Source organism: Lipotes vexillifer, unplaced genomic scaffold (genome assembly GCF_000442215.2).
Source record: "Lipotes vexillifer unplaced genomic scaffold, Lipotes_vexillifer_v1.1 scaffold639, whole genome shotgun sequence".
Lineage (NCBI taxonomy): Eukaryota > Metazoa > Chordata > Mammalia > Artiodactyla > Lipotidae > Lipotes > Lipotes vexillifer.
The window spans coordinates 333,279-350,499 of NW_006786377.1; the positions used below are offsets into that span (position 1 = coordinate 333,279).

Consider the following 17,221-nt stretch of genomic DNA (forward strand, 5'->3'; position numbering starts at 1 on the left):
TTTCCCTGGCACATTGCTCTCCCTCACTTTCCATGTTCTAAATTCCTCCTCCTCTTCCCCCTCAGCTTCCTGTCCGTCCTTCCTTTTCTCCTCTCTCTTTCTTCTTCCCCTTCGTCCTAGTCTTTCTTTTTTTTTTTTTCGGCGATACGCGGGCCTCTCACTGCTGTGGCCTCTCACGTTGCGGAGCACAGGCTCCGGACGCGCAGGCTCAGCGGCCATGGCTCACGGGCCCAGCCGCCCCGCGGCATGTGGGATCTTCCCGGACCGGGGCATGAACCCGTGTGCCCTCCATCCGCAGGCGGACTCTCAACCACTGCGCCACCAGGGAAGCCCCGTAGTCCTTCTTTTATAATACTTCTCGAATTTCTCTTCTGTGTAGAAAGTGCCATTGCTTCCAGCTTCCTCTCAGACTCTAGTCCTTGCTTCTCTGCCCTCCTCCTTTATACAACATCAACAACAAAAGCAAATACCTTAAAGGCTACTTACTGCTTTGTGAATTTTACTCTTGAAACAAATATTTGCATTTTACCATTTACTCTTGTGACTTTGGGCACAATACTGAACCTCCGTTTGCTTCAGTTTCCTCATCTGTAAAATGTGCATTATAATAGCACCTAAGCCATAAATGTTGTGAGAATTCAATCCAGGTATTTATGAAAAGACTCAGAGCAGTGACTGGCCTATGGCAAACATTATATGAGTATAAGCTTTATATATATTTCTTAGCTATCATTGTTTTCAATTACTGTCTATTGTTATTATAAAGTCTCTTATCTGTCTTCATTTTTCACTATTAGAGATTTTCTTTTCATATTCACTTATTAAGTAATATTAAAGTGGTTAGTCTTCTGAAAAAAACTAAGCAAGTTTTTCATGTATTTTTACAGGTAAAATTTTAATATATAAAAGCTTTAAAATTCTCTTTACAAAGTTGAGTTTAATTTGCCAGGAAGGAGGAAAGATGTTTGTGGGGCAAAGGTGTTTGTGGAGAAGCATGCCTGATAGCTTTATCAGCTGGAGCTGGCTTGGATCTAAAATATTTAGGAATTGTTGTGGCTTCGTTAAAGTAGTGCTAAAATTGGCAATCGTGAAGGTTTACACCATGGAACTTGGGTAAATGCCACAAATTAAGAGTAGCATAACACTATATAATTTTGCTTAATACCAGGACCATTGTGAAGTTTGATGTAATGACAAACCACATTATGGTGAATTTTAATATATCATGGGGGGTAAAGTGTACCTGTAAGAGTTAATAATTACTATATATATTAGAAGTCAATATAATAATTACCCTGATCTTGGTTGTGAGCACCATCATTCAATATCAGAGGAGGTCCATTTGTATATTTTACACTGGTTCCTTTTTAAGTTTATACAATGTGTGATTTTGAGTGATTAATGACCAAGTGAATTTTTTTAACCACCTTAAAAAGTAAAAGAAAAATAGTCTTTTTCAATAAAAAGGAACTATTTATTTAAAAGAGAAAATTTTCTCAAGTTTTAGAGCCAAGTTAGGGCAAATTCAGAATTTAGAGTAATTCTTCAGTTTTACCTACAACATGCCAATGGGAAGAAAATTGGACGAGAAAAATATCTTATTAGGCTTCGGATATTTGTTATGATTGTTATAATTCCCTATGGAAAAACTGTCTCATAAAATGTACACTGCTTGCTTGGCTTTCTGTCACTCACCTAGTGAAATAAACCACATGTAAGATCTTCATGAAACTGACTAGCTCGTGGGTTCCATTTCCTGTTGTGAGGGGTTAGATGTATCTCAAACTCACTAAAGTTCTCAAGATTGTTTTCATTCTTTCATGCAAACCAATTTAGGTTTCAAATTCATATATTTCAAGTGAAACTGAAATTCTCTCTAATTTATCATTTCTGTAATATGCAGTTCTGCTTCTGGTTGGGGGAAACGGTTTGAACAGTTATATAGATTTAACGATAATTTGCCTTAGCAGTAGTACTGCCTGAGGAGGGCTCAATGACTAAACTCCCTGCCCCCCTTTAAAAAAGTCTGAATAAAGTCCTCTCGTGTTGGGTGCTCACATTGCTTGAGGTATTGTCCTGCTTAGAGCCCCACTTCTCATCCAGCCCAGGTGCAAGGATCTAGCGTAGACGGAGGCCTGGTTTGGGGCAAAGTTGAGACAGAGCCTACAGTTTGATAGGGGGCTTTCTCTAGAACCAGCCATAAGGTTGGGTGGTAGAGCTGGAGAGCCCTTGCTGCACTGGGAGCCCATAAGCAGTGGATGGAGGAGATTCACTGGCTCCCAGTCAGGAGGCTTGGAGTGGGTGATGCTTCCCTTTACAGATCCTACAGCTGTGTCCTCTCCTACTTCCTCTGTCTCTTCTTATCAGAGCTGCTCTTTTTGTATGAGCTAATGTGATTTACCTTGTTCACATGGGGCCAGAACGTTCTAGGAATGCGTCTGTCTACAACTCCCTTTTCTCCCTATTCCCCTGGTTCTTAGTTTGTCTTGAGTGCTTCCTGGGGCCTCCTGGAGCCCAGATTTTCTAAAAGTGTTCCCACTCTCTAAATTGACTTACTTTCTTCTTCACCTTTAGTCCTGGCTCTCAGCTAAGTTCTAGCTATCCAAATGGTATACATTATGCAAACAAGATATTTGGGCTAATATATTTTGTTAATAGGTTTTGCTGACCTCAGATAATTGCCTATAGAAAAGACTCCAGGAGACCATTTGAGGGAATGGTGGGAATTTTAGACCAAGATGCAGGTCAGTGTGGGAGATATCTTATGAAGCAGAGCTGAGACTAGAACTTGGTCAAAAATGCCTAAATTTTAGCTGTGTGCTATGACTTTAGCATGTCTACTCTTGACTAAAATTTAGAGCAGTTATTGGCTTTGTCGTGTCCTTTCTTCACAAGGATGATTAATTTCTTCAGGAATAAAATTTTCTTCTAACATTTGTAAAATAAAAAGTCGGTATGGGATTTCCCAGGAAATACAATTTAAGCACTTTAACTTCATCATTGTTGCTGAAGGAAATACAAATCCTACCTATCCTGAAAACCAGGAAATTTTTATTAGATAGGAAGCACTGGTTTATATCTGTAATCATGTATTATAGTACATAGTCACATAAAGTATTTTTAGTGTTTAGTGCATTTTCAGGTACAATCTTGTTAAATATTTTTGAGACCTACAGGATTGGAATTATTATAAATATCTTGATTTTACAAATGAGGAAGTTGGTTTCGAGTAATAAACGGATTTTTCCCCGGGTAACACAGCTACTACGTATGACAACCGTGAGTTGATTTCAGGCCTCTGGATTTTAAAATCCCATTTTATTTCCGCTCTGTCATATTCCCTCTTCAAACATATCATAGAACCATTGTAGCTATTAGATCAATAGTTAGATATGGAGAATACTAGCCAGGTATGTCGAAAATAACACTATAAAATCTTGTAATAAGATTGCATACCAATTTTTAGAACTGCTTTTCAATTATGTACAATGTTTTTCAAATTCTCCACTTGTTACCAGAAAAGATTAAGTCAATTAAACTTGACTAAATTCGGTTTAGATATTGTGGAGGAAAAAATGAAACTTCTTTAATCTAAAATGTTTCTCTCTCTGCACACACACACACAGCCGTTGAAAGCATTTTTTTTTGTTGTTTTCTATTTTTGCTGATAGTCTGATGATTTTACATGAATTGTTTAAAATGTATTGTGAAAAACATGTATTTCAGATTGTCTTTTGTCTGATTTGCATATTTGAAGAGCTAGTATCAAGTAGAAATTGGCAATTAATTTATCTTCCATAAAACATACGAGAAACATTCAGAGATACTTAAGGCAATATGTAATTTAAATCTAGATGTAAATAAGAATTTCCTGATAAGGGGGTTTGATAGGTGCTTAGATCTCACCAAAAGAGGTTGTGGAACTTCTTTTTTCTGGGATGTTTACTTCATGTGCCTTAGATGCAACCCCATGGTATTAGCAGGACCATGAATTTAACAATCTGATGTGAACCTGTAGTATTGTGACATTGCAATGCTTATCTTGCAGGTTTATTTAAATAATTGCTGTTATTTAGAAATGGCACAAAAAGAAGCACAACATAATTTTGTCTTCTCTCACAAAAAAATAAAAAGGGAAATATTTTTATTATTTTTAAGAACTTGAGTGGACGGTGTCCTGTCATAACTAAAGCGGTAGTGAGAAAGATGCCTGTGGGTGGAAACAGGAAACATTAGTGATAAATGCTGTTACGTATTTTTTTCAGGTGCAGCTCCATGTCTATTGATTCTAATTAGCACATTTTGTGCCTCAGCTAGTAGCTCCCCTTTAGCTCTGCTTGGAGAGTTTTTTTTTTTTTAGCTTCCATCCTGCTCATACATACTGCCACCTCCTCCCTCTTTCTCTCCTTACAAATGTTACAACACAATCAGAAATTTCCTCTTTTCTTTCCTTCCTGCATTTCCAGCAGGTTCCCTTGCGTCAGAAGCAGAGAAAGAAAACTAAAGGTAATTAGATCTTTTGTTTCTTTATCCCGTTTGTGTGTGTGTGAGAGTCCTTTTCTCCTGGATGCCTTCTTCAGGATCTGATTTTTGTCTGTCTTAATGCTAATATCAGAAGGTGGATGGCAGATGAATTTGGGGTTCTTTTGGATCGATTTTAAGAAATGACGGCATGCTGTGCATTTGGATTCATCCCCCGTGGTATTATGTCAATAGAGCTTAGAAAGACGGGCACTGAGTCGGGGAAGTGGCCGTGTTTCTAGGTGGGCATTAACCCTTTTGCATCTCTTGCATAACTACTGCTATTGTTGAAACAAGCTGTGTTAGTGCAGTGATGTGCCTGCCAGACTCATGATTTTCATGTTTTCAGCTTATTCCATTGAAGAATATTCTTAGACTAACACTTGCATGTAAGTCTCAGTGTTTCTTTGATCATATCTTGTACCTTCTAAGCACCAAATGAATGGTTAAAAATAAAATCGATAAATTACTTTCTTTTTGCATTTGCTTTGCATAAATCTTGGTACAAAAATCGAACTTCCTGGAGGTAAACAGCGAACACATACATCAAGGTACAATGTTACCTACCTTTTCACATAATTGTTGCAGGTTTTTTCACCATGAGTCGGAGGAGGATATCATGTAAAGACCTGGGGCACGCTGACTGCCAAGGGTGGCTATGTAAGAAAAAGGAAAAAGGAACTTTCCTAGGCAACAAATGGAAAAAGTTCTGGGTGGTCCTGAAGGGATCATCACTGTACTGGTACAGCAATCAAATGGTGAGTCCACTGTCTTCCTCCTGTCCCAGGACCCTTTAACAAAGGGTGGGTCAAAGATCATTGTGGAGCAGGGGAACCCCATGGGAAAGATCATTTTTATTTCTGGGACTTGGAACACGGCAAAGAAACAAATAAGTTCTAGAAACTGTTTCTGTAGGTGTGTAGGTTATTCTATTATAGTTGACGGAGGAGAAAACCATCCTGCTTGACTAATCTTTGGTTGAAGAGGGGCATCCAAATATATATCCTCATTGAAGGAGGATTTCAGGGCCTATTAATGTTACTCTTCCATGGTAGATGCTAATCATTTCAGGATTTCCTTGGACAGCACTTGATATGGGAACTTGACATTGTTAAGATCTCTACTAAAAAAAAGGGACTCAACTTTAAGACCTATTGGGGTGTAAATTGATTCAGTCCACAGGAAGCTATTTTCTTTCCTCCTCCTTTATTATCTTCTTTTCCTCTGACCTTCTCTATTAGGTGGGTTGGTTTTGGAATCGCTAACCTGTGTGCCGGCATTGTGTTGGTGACTGTCATCTCTTGTTCTTTGGCATGTACAGTGAAGGCATTAAACTAATGATGCTTGGACAACACTTAATAAGAAAGCTGCCTCATTTATCCTGTAATAGGCACTTCACTTTTGTGGTCTGCTTTGCAGGCGAGTTTTCTGTTGGAAAGGGCTGCAAATAAAGTTACTGTTAAAATGTGTACTGATCTTTCCTGGCTTGAAACATTCTGAAAACAACGATATTTGTCGAATACTGAGTAGAGACCTTTCACAAAGGAACTCTCTCCACGAACACCGAGTAGCCATTTGCTGATCTCAGGAGAGCCTGAGTTTCTCTTTGTGGTAGAGTGAGGGTCAGCAATGGATGTCCTTTAATCCATTAAGGGAAAATCATTTAAAAATTGACCACAAGCCAGAAAAATTCTTTTTACGTGATACCATTATTTTAAAATGACTTGTGTATGCCCATCTCTCAAGCAGCAGAGCTTTAGGGCAAATAACTTTATAAATGTAAAATAAGTGCCCCGTGTAGTTTGTGGCTGAAATTTTTAGCCGATAAATTTACATTCACTGGCCACTAATCAAAAAATTGTGTACCCACCTAACCCATGGCACCTGTCCTGTAAGGATTTGATTAAACTGGACCCAGATCCAATTCCAGTGCCCTGGAATAAGCATCCTCCCCTGTGCTTTTCTCTGTACTCCCCCTCCCCTGTCCCCTGTTCCCAAGCTTACAGATTTGGTTTCACCCAAAACATGGTACAAAATTCTTCACTGAGTTTTATAAAAATATATATTTTTGAGCTTTTGGCGAGTTTTAACAATTTTATCAAATATTTGGGAGCTTCACAAGAAAGAAACACCTTGCAGAGTATGCAGTCTTCCACCATCTTCTTTTTCTCTCTTTTCTTCTCCCCTCCTGGATACATTTGCCACCTTGTCTAGCATGGAATAATTTTACCCAAATTAAGGCAAACTGGACCTGGGGTCTCACCTTCTATCCTAAGGGATTTTTCCTGAACAAATACAGCTTCCTTCTTAACGAAAGTTAATTAATTATGGTTAATATAACTTTCTCCCTCTCGTTTATAATCTTTTAGGCTCTTGCTTTTGGTTAGTTGTGCAAGTGATAGTTTGCATCTTCTATGAAATGAGAGGGCTTACTGATTTACCTTCTAATAGCTCTCTAGGAATTTTTCCGAGGCTGTTGGAAGGATTGGGTGCTGATGGAGCATGACACATCTGTGGGAAGTAACAAAACTCAGATATAAGCATGGCATTAATTTTCTCATTCAGTCACATTATTCTGCACGTATGTTCTGGTACTGTTCCTGTCTTCATGGGATCGAGCCCCCTCTGAACCACACATACTTACAGATTTGGCTTATTTGGCTTCATAAGTTCATTTGGCTTAAGTTTCTCTTAGAAGAGCAATGAATTACCTATTTTAGGCATTAGGAATCTCACGTACTCGAATAGAATTAGATTAGCAACGTTGAATGGAGAATAAATTGACTGTTATTTGGCCACAGAATTATTCTATTAAACTTGTGGTATATAACAGAAGGACCCTTTCAACTTCCTAATTCTATGACTCTGTGTTACAGAGGGATAATCTCTACACACACACACACGCGCGCGCGCGCGCGCGCGCGCGCGCGCGCACATCCTGACATCTTAATTATATGTTTGTTTGGGGGAAAAAAGGCTACTCAGTGAATACTTAATTAACGGTCATAGTCCTGTTATCTGTGTGAATATCAACTGTGAAATAATTGCCGAACACATACCCTCAGGCTGAGAATATTTATTTACTTTCTGCCACTCAAGGAATTCAGATTCAACAGAGTAGCTCCCAAGGCACCAATGTCTTATGAACAAACTTCTGTTTCTTCTACCTTCTCTGTTCCCCATGCTTTCTCATATGGTAATGGAGCTGATAGCATCACAGCCAGAGCCACCTCTTATCGAATGCCTACCAGATGTCAAGGGAGAGTCGAGGTACCTTTCGTACACACTCTTTTTAACTTCTCCAAAATACCCTCCAAGGTAGCAATTGTCACCACGTTTAGAAAGTTGGGAAGGCTGAGACTCATAGAACTTGTGTACATTCTTCAAGTGACCCAAGTCCTAAGGGGAGGGGGTAAAATAGATCCTCTTTAGCCCCTTTGACTCTTCAGCCCCCGGTTGTTGTCACGTGCCAACCTGACCCCATGTGGGGACCAGGATAAATGATGTGGTTCAACTCCCCTATTGTCTGCGTGCAATGGGGTTTGGAGAGAACAACTCTAGAAGTGAAACGTGCGGCCGTTCTTATGTGCAAGTACCAGTGAGCTCATGGGATCCCTTTGCTTGTCTCTCTTGTTCCCTGACACAACCCGAGGAGACATCATCCTCACCTCTGTCAGCGTTTTGTCATTGTTGTTACCTAGTAACTGACGCATGGTGTACTGCCTTCTTCCATCACTCTTTGCTGCTTTAAAAAGTACTACGCAGATTTCCTTGAGAAAGGTCAAGTCCAGACACACATCTACCATTTTTCACACCCCATATTATGTGCATAGAATGTGATGCAGCACACAGGAATTTATGCCATGTCTTACAAAACCATATTCAAGTTGAACAGCCTTAAAAATCCAGGCTGTTTAAAATCCTGGATTGAAATCCACACAATTGTTTTCCTTTGCCTCTAGATAAAGTACCAATTCATTTCTTGGCTCCTGGGCGTCTCCTGACCTGTATCTATCTTACTTCCCCAGCTTCCCCCCCCTCCACCCAAGCTTCAACTACAGAACTGCTTTTAATTCCTTATTAATGTCCTATATGGCGACTGTCTCTTTAAGCCTTTGCATATTTTATGCTGTTATTCAGCTCAGCAAACTCTTTGCCTTCATGCTGTACAGTCTTTCTCCCACCCAATTCCATCAAGCGTATTCCTCCCCATAAGTCAAATTTTAGTTTAAATAGCGCATCCTCGAGGTGTTCTTACCTTTTCTCTGACCCAAATTAGGCTGCCTCTTCTTCTCCCATAGCAACCTATACTTATTACACTTATCTTCCTCTTTCGTACATGTTGTTAGACTTGCTGTTTTCCATAATTGATAATAATCTCTGTAGAGGAAGACCGTAGTCTATCTTTAGCGCCTTAGGTCGTGTCTGATACTTCCTAGGCACTCAAGTAATATTTGTTGATTTCATAAATAAATCAGATTTAGGAATCATCAGCATTTACCTTACTCATGGGAATTTTGAGAAATGGGATGGTGAATAAGGACTGCTTTTTAAAAAAATTTAATTATATTTATTTTTATACAGCAGGTTCTTATTAGTCATCCATTTTATCCACATCAGTGTAAACATGTCAATCCCAATCTCCCAATTCATCACACCACCACCCCCGCCCCTCCACTTTCCCCCCTTGGTGTCCATACGTTTGTTCTCTCCATCTGTGTCTCTATTTCTGCCCTGCAAACCAGTTCATCTGTACCATTTTTCTAGGTTCCACATATACGTGTTAATATATGATATTTGTTTTTCTCTTTCTGACTTATTTCACTCTGTATGACAGTCTCTAGATTCATCTACGTCTCTACAAATGACCCAATTTCGTTCCTTTTTTTTGGCTGAGTGATATTCCATTGTATACATGTACCACATCTTCTTTATCCATTCATCTGTCAGTGGGTATTTAGGTTGCTTCCATGACCTGGCTATTGTAAATAGTGCTGCAATGAACATTGGGGTGCATGACTCTTTTTGAATTATGGTTTTCTTTGGGTATATGCCCAATAGTGGGACTGCTGGATCATATGGTGGTTCTATTTTTAGTTTTTTAAGGAACCTCCATACTGTTCTCCATAGTGGCTGTATCAATTTACATTCCCACCAACAGTGCAAGAGGGTTCCGTTTTCTCCACACCCTCTCCAGCATTTGTTGTTTGTAGATTTTCTGATGATGCCCATTCTAACTGCTGTGAGGTGATACCTCATTGTAGTTTTGATTTGCACTTCTCTGATAATTAGTGATGTTGAGCAGCTTTTAATATGCTTCTTGGCCATCTGTATGTCTTCTTTGCAGAAATGTCTACTTAGGTCTTCTGCCCATTTTGGACTGGATTGTTTGTCTTTTTAATATTGAGCTGCATGAGCTCTTTATATATTTTGGAGATTAATCCTTTGTCCATTGATTCATTTGCAAATATTTTTTCCCATTCTGAAGTTGTCTTTTCGGCTTGTTTGTAGTTTCCTTTGCTTTGCAAAAGCTTTTAAGTTTCATTAGGTCCCATTTGTTTATTTTTGTTTCTATTTCCATTATTCTAGGAGGTGGATCAAAAAAGATCTTGCTGTGATTTATGTCAGAGTGTTCTCTATATTTTCCTCTAAGAGTTTTATAGTGTCCGGTCTTACATTTAGGTCTCTAATCCATATTGAGTTTATTTTTATATATGGTATTAAGGAGTGTTCTAATTTCATTCTTTTACATGTAGCTGTCCAGTTTTCCCAGCACCACTTATTGAAGAGACTGTCTTTTCTCCATTGCATATCATTGCCTCCTTTGTCATAGGTTAGTTGACCATAGGTGCATGGGTTTATCTCTGGGCTTTCTATCCTGTTCCATTGATCTACATTTCTGTTTTTGTGCCAGTGCCATATTGTCTTGATTACTGTAGCTTTGTAGTGTAGTCTGAAGTCAGGGAGTCTGATTCCTCCAGCTCCTTTTTTTTTCCCTCAAGACTGCTTTGGCTATTCAGGATCTTTTGTGTCTCCATACAGATTTTAAGATTTTTTTTGTTCTAGCTCTGTAAAAAATTCCATTGGTAATTTGATAGGGATTGCATTGAATCTGTAGATTGCTTTGTGTAGTATAGTCATTTTCACAATATTGATTCTTCCAAGCCAAGAACACGGTATATCTCTCCATCTGTTGGTATCATTTTTAATTTCTTTCAACAATATCTTATAGTTTTCTGCATACAGGTCTATGGCTCCCTAAGTAGGTTTATTCCTAGGTATTTTATTCTTTTTGTTGCAATGGTAAATGGGAGTGTTTCCTTAATTTCTCTTTCAGATTTTTCATCATTAGTATATAGGAATGCAAGAGATTTCTGTGCATTAATTTTGTATCCTGCAACTTTACCAAATTCATTGATTAGCTCTAGTAGTTTTCTGGTGGCATCTTTAGGATTCTCTGTGTGTGGTATCATGTCATCTGCAAAGAGTGACAGTTTTACTTCTTCTTTTCCAATTTGTATTCCTTTTATTTCTTTTTCTTCTCTGATTGCCATGACTAGGACTTCCCAAACTATGTTGAATAGTAGTGGTGAGAGTGGACATCCTTGTCTTATTCTTGATCTTAGAGGAAATGCTTTCAGTTTTTCACCATTGAGAATGATGTTTGCTGTGGGTTTGTTGTATATGGCCCTTATTATGTTGAGGTAGGTTCCCTCTATGCCCACTTTCTGGAGAGTTTTGATCATAAATGGGTGTTGAATTTTGTCAAAAGCTTTTTCTGCATCATTGAGATGATCATATGGTTTTTCTCCTTCAGTTTGGTAATATGATTTATCACATTGATTGATTTGCGTATATTGAAGAATCCTTGCATTCCTGGGATAAATCCCACTTGTTCGTGATGTATGATCCTTTTAATGTGTTCTTAGATTCTGTTTGCTAGCATTTTATTGAGGAATTTTGCATCTATATTCATCAGTGATATTGGGTCTTTTTTTGTAGTATCTTTGTCTGGATTTGGTGTCAGGGTGATGATGGCCTCATAGAATGAGTTTGGGAGTACTCCTTCCTCTACAAGTTTTTGGAAGAGTTTGAGAAGAATGGGTGTCAGCTTTTCTCTAAATGTTTGATAGAATTCACCTGTGAAGCCATCTGGTCCTGGACTTTTGTTTGTTGAAAGATTTTTAATCACAGTTTCAATTTCATTACTTGTGATTGGTCTGTTCATATTTTCTGTTTCTTCCTGGTTCAGTCTTGGAAGGTTATACCTTTCTAAGAATTTGTCCATTTCTTCCATGTTGTCCATTTTATCGGCATAGAATTGCTTGTAGTAGTCTCTTAGGATGCTTTGTGTTTCTGCAATGTCTGTTGTAACTTCTTTTTCATTTCTAATTTTATTGATTTGAGTCCTCTCCCTCTTTTTCTTGATGAGCCTGACTAAGGGTTTATCAATTTTGTTTATCTTCTCAAAGAACCAGCTTTTACTTTTATTTATCTTTGCTGTTGTTTTCTTTGTTTCTATTTCATTTATTTCTGCTCTGATCTTTATGATTTCTTTCCTTCTGCTAACTTTGGGTTTTGTTTGTTCTTCTTTCTCTGGTTCCTTTAGGTGTAAGGTTAGATTGTTTATTTGAGATTTTTCTTGTTTCTTGAGGTAGGCTCGTATAGCTATAAACTTCCCTCTTAGAACTGCTTTCGCTGCATCCCATAGGTTTTGGATTGTCATGTTTTCATTGTCATTTGTCTCCAGGTATTTTTTTATTTCGTCTTTGATTTCTTCAGTGATCTCTTGGTTATTTAGTAATGTATTGTTTAGCTTCCATGTGTTTGTGTTTTTTCCCTATAATTGATTTCTAGTCTCACAGCATTGGGGTCAGAAGAGATACTTGATATGATTTCAATTTTCTTAATTTTACTGAGGCTTGATTTGTGACCCAAGATAGATCACAATCTTATGATCAAGATTTGTGATCTATCCTGGAGAATGTTCTGTGTGCACTTGAGAAAAAAAGTGTAATCTGCTGTTTTTGGATGGAATGTTCTATAAGTATCAATTAAATGTATCTGGTCTATTTTGTCATTTAAAGCTTGTTTTTCCTCGTTAATTTTCTGTTTGGATGATCTGTCCATTGGTGTAAGTGAGGTGTTAAGGTCCCCCACTATTATTGTGTTACTGTCGATTTCCTCTTTTATAGATGTTAGCACTTGTCTTATGTATTGAAGTGCTCCTATGTTGGGTGCATATATATTTATAATTGTGGTATCTTCTTCTTCAGCTGATGCCTTGATCATTATGTAGTGTCCTTCCTTGTCTCTTGTGACATTCTTTATTTTAAAATCTATTTTATCTGATATGAGTATTGCTACTCCAGCTTACTTTTGATTTCCATTTGCATGGAATATCTTTTCCCATCCCCTCACTTTCGGTCTGAATGTGTCCCTAGGTCTGAAGTGGGTGTCTTTTAGATAGCGTATATATGGATCTTGTTTTTGCATCCATTCAACAAGCCTGTGTCTTTTGGTTGGAGCATTTAATGCATTCACATTTAAGGTAATTATTGATATGTATGTTCCTATGACCATTTTCTTAACTGTTTTGGGTTTGTTTTTGTAGGTCGTTTTCTTCTCTTGTGTTTCCCACTTAGAGAAGTTCCTTTAGCATTTGTTGTAGAGCTGGTTTGGTGGTGCTGAATTCTCTTGGCTTTTGCTTGTCTGTAAAGCTTTTGATTTCTCCATCAAATCTGAATGAGATCCTTGCCAGTAGAGTAATCTTGGTTTTAGGTTCTTCCCTTTCATCACTTTAAGTATATCATGCCACTCCCTTCTGGCTTGTAGAGTTTCTGCTGAGAAATCAGCTGTTAACTTTATGGGAGTTCCCTTGTATGTTATTCGTCATTTTTCCCTTGTTGCTTTTAATAATTTTTCTTTGTCTTTGATTTTGTCAATTTGATTACTGTGTGTCTCGGCATGTTTCTCCTTGTGTTTATCCTGCCTGGGACTCTCTGCACTTCCTGGACATGGATGGCTATTTTCTTTCCCATGTTAGGGAAGTTTTCGACTATAATCTCTTCAGATATTTTCTCAGACCCTTTCTTTTTCTCTTCTCCTTCTGGGACCCCTGTAATGCAAATGTTGTTGCGTTTAATGTTGTCCCAGAGGTCTCTTAGGCTGTCTTCATTTCCTTTCATTCTTTTTTCTTTATTCTGTTCCACAGCAGTGAATTCCCCCATTCTGTCTTGCAGGTCACGTATCCATTCCTCTGCCTCAGTTATTCTGCTATTTATTCCTTCTAGTATATTTTTCATTTCAGTTATTGTGTTGTTCATCTCTGTTTGTTTGTTCTTTAATTCCTCTAGATCTTTGTTAAACATTTCTTGCATCTTCTCAATCTTTGCCTCCATTCTTTTTCTGAGGTCCTGGATCATCTTCACTATCATTATTCTGAATTCTTTTTCTGGAAGGTTGCCTATCTCCACTTCATTTAGTTGTTTTTCTGGGGCTTTATCTTGTTGCTTCATCTGGTACATAGCCCTCTGCCTTTTCATCTTGTCTATCTTTCTGTAAATGTGGTTTTTGTTCCACAGGCTGCAGGATTGTAGTTCTTCTTGCTTCTGCTGTCTGCCCTCTGGTGGATGAGGCTATCTAAGAGGCTTGTGCAAGCTTCCTGATGGGAGGGACTGGTGGTGGGTAGAGCTGGCTGTTGCTTTGGTGGGCAGAGCTCAGTAAAACTTTAATCCACTTGTCTGCTGATGGGTGGGGCTGGGTTCCCTCCCTGTTGGTTGTTTGGCCTGAGGCAACGCAACACTGGAGCCTACCTGGGCTCTTTGGTGGGGCTAATGGCAGAGTCTGGGAGGGCTCACGCCAAGGAGTACTTCCCAGATCTTCTGCTGCCAGTGTCCTTGTCCTCAGAGTAACACACGTCCACCCTCCGCCTCTGCAGGAGACCCTCCAACACTAGCAGGCAGGTCTGGTTCAGTCTCCCTTCGGGTCACTGCTCCTTCCTCTGGGTCCTGATGAGCACACTACTTTGTGTGTGCCCTCCAAGAGTGGAGTCTCTGCTTCCCGCAGTCCTGTCGAAGTCCTGCAATCAAATCCCACTAGCCTTCAAAGTCTGATTCTCTAGGAATTCCTCCTCCCATTCCCAGAACCCCAGATTGGGAAGCCTGACGTGGGGCTCAGAACCTGCACCCCAGTGGGTGGACCTCTGTGGTATAAGCGTTCTCCAGTTTGTGAGTCACCCACCCGGCAGTTATGGGACTTGACTTCATTGTGATTGTGCCCCTCCTACCGTCTCATTGCAGCTTCTCCTTTGTCTTTGGATGTGGGGTATCTTTTTGGTGAGTTCCAGTGTCTTCCCGTCGGTGCTTGTTCAGCAGTTAGTTGTGATTCTCGTGTTCCTGCAGAGGGAGCGAGAGCACGTCCTTCTACTCCACCATCTTGAACCAATCTCCCCTGTCTTTCTCAGAGTCGAATGAAGGAGCTTTCAAATTATATGGAGGGAAAAAAAATCTGTTTTAAAATTATGTGGACTACTGTCTTCCTTCTTCGATCCCTCGTATCACACAGCACAATCCTTGGTATGATTTGCTAAATTCTTGTTAGAGTGAAGGTATCTTATTTTGTTGTTGTTTTTTACATTCAGGCAATGAATGGGTTGGGGATTGTTCCCATTAAGCAGGTGAAGATGATACTTCCAGTTCTCTAGTGAAAGATCATCTTTTCCAGCAAGAGACAGTTAATAACCAGTGAGTCTTACAGAAGCTCAAGACCTTCTCCCTTTTAAGATCCGAATGCCAGAAGAATCTACCGTAAGCTCAGCAGATTAAATAACAGTTTTTTTCCCCTCACAGTTCTGATGGCTTGGAAGTCCCAAGGTTAGGGTGCTAGCGTGGCTGATTCCTAGTGAGGGCTCTCTTCTTGGATTGCAGACAGCTGCTTTGTCTCAGTGCCAGGGAATATGCCCCAGGACTGCTTTTGCTGGAAAATAATTTTCCAGCAAAGCTATGTCTCTTTTAAAAATAGTCACGTATAGTCACGTCTATTCTTAAAAATACAGGAAAAGGTCCAATTTGAGATTTGCTAGCAGGGCTCCACGGTCCCAAATAGGTCCCACACAGCAGTTCCCGTTCTGCTAACATCTTATCAGAGTTTATTTTATTAGATTCTTTCTAGCCATGGCCTCTGGCTAAAGACAAGGGTTCATTCATCCAGATCACCAGGCTGGGGGCAGAAACGTTGAAAGAGAGAAAGGTTTCCCAGGGAATTCCCTCCACTCTAGCATTTCACCTGGATTTCAGGCACAGCTGGAGACCGATGTTTGGGATCAATATCTTCTCTCTGGAGAAGGAGAAGCAAAGTTCTGAATTATTGTTTTCCTTCAGGCATGTTGCTACGAAGTAGTGACAGTATAGGTCCTTAAGATGAGATTACTTATTTGTTAAAACTATCTTATATCGTTCAGTTTTTAGATTTCCCTCTTTTGCTACAACTTCTTATTTTTCTTTTCTAAGAATTCTTAATTAAAATTTAGCATAGTTCCTTGGGAAATATATTGTGGATTTTATTTATACCCAAGACCAATCATATAGTAAATATTATATATATTATTATGTTATACAACCCACTTAAAATCAGTGATGTTCTTAAATGTTTCTACTCAAGGAGCATTTACTCATCTTAGTGATGTATTTTCTTACTTTATCCAAGAGCACATGTGAGCTATCAAAATACATCAAGGGAACAAATGCATTATGCTGGTATACAACTTGGAGGCATTGCCTGAACAATTTAGGCTTTAATTACAAAGCACAGTTTAATATTAGTTACACATAACAGATATTAAAAGTCTCTTCTTACGTGAGCCTAACATGAAAAGTTTATCATCCATCCATCCATTCATCCACCTACCCACCCACCTACATATCCTTCCACCAGTATTTATTGAGGACTTAAAAATAATTTGGGCTAACTGTTGTAAATGTAGAATTAAAAATAAATGAGAGACTACAATTCTTCTCTCTTAAGAACTTATAGACTGGTGGAGAGGAAAAGACCTATGTAAGTGACATGATCAAAGAAAAGTTGGTGAAAAAAATGGCTCTGAGATTGAGCAATACAGATGAATTCTGGAAATTCCTGGGGTAAGGAAAATATTTTGGGTCAAATGTGAGAGAGTTCTGCCAAGGAACTTTTATTCCTGGAAGATTCTTTCTCCTTTCTACCTAGGAAGGTGTGTTTTTTCTTTTCTTATCATTTTCCAAAGCTGCATCATTTCCTTGGTCAAAGAGGCCAGCCTTCTTTACTAGATAAACATAATCTTCACCAATCAAAAAACATTATTCCCAGGCTTCCCTGGTGGCGCAGTGGTTGAGAATCCGCCTGCCGATGCAGGGGACACGGGTTTGTGCCCCAGTCCGGGAGGATCCCACATGCCGCGGAGTGGCTGGGCCCGTGAGCCATGGCCGCTGGGCCTGCGCGTCCGGAGCCTGTGCTCCGCAACGTGAGAGGCCACAGCAGTGAGAGGCCCGCGTACTGAAACAAACAAACAAACAAACAAACAAAAACATTATTCCTGTGGGTTGCAGTAGATATAGAAAGTCTTCATGGAGAAGATTCTCTTAAGATCAGCCTTGGAAGGCAGATTTTGTTGTTGTTGTTGTTTGTTTGTTTGTTTTTAAGGATAGAGGGTAGTGTGTGGGCA

General features: G+C 39.2%; 1 protein-coding gene across 1 annotated transcript in view; it reads left to right on the forward strand.

Annotated features, from left to right (window-relative positions):
* IPCEF1 (interaction protein for cytohesin exchange factors 1) overlaps positions 1-17,221 on the forward strand; it is a 90,111-nt gene that overhangs the window by 8,662 nt on the left and 64,228 nt on the right. Inside the window, exons 2-3 of the mRNA XM_007458730.1 lie at positions 4,467-4,506; positions 5,110-5,279. Of these exons, the coding sequence (XP_007458792.1) occupies positions 4,467-4,506; positions 5,110-5,279 (210 nt within the window). The remainder of the gene's footprint in view (positions 1-4,466; positions 4,507-5,109; positions 5,280-17,221) is intronic.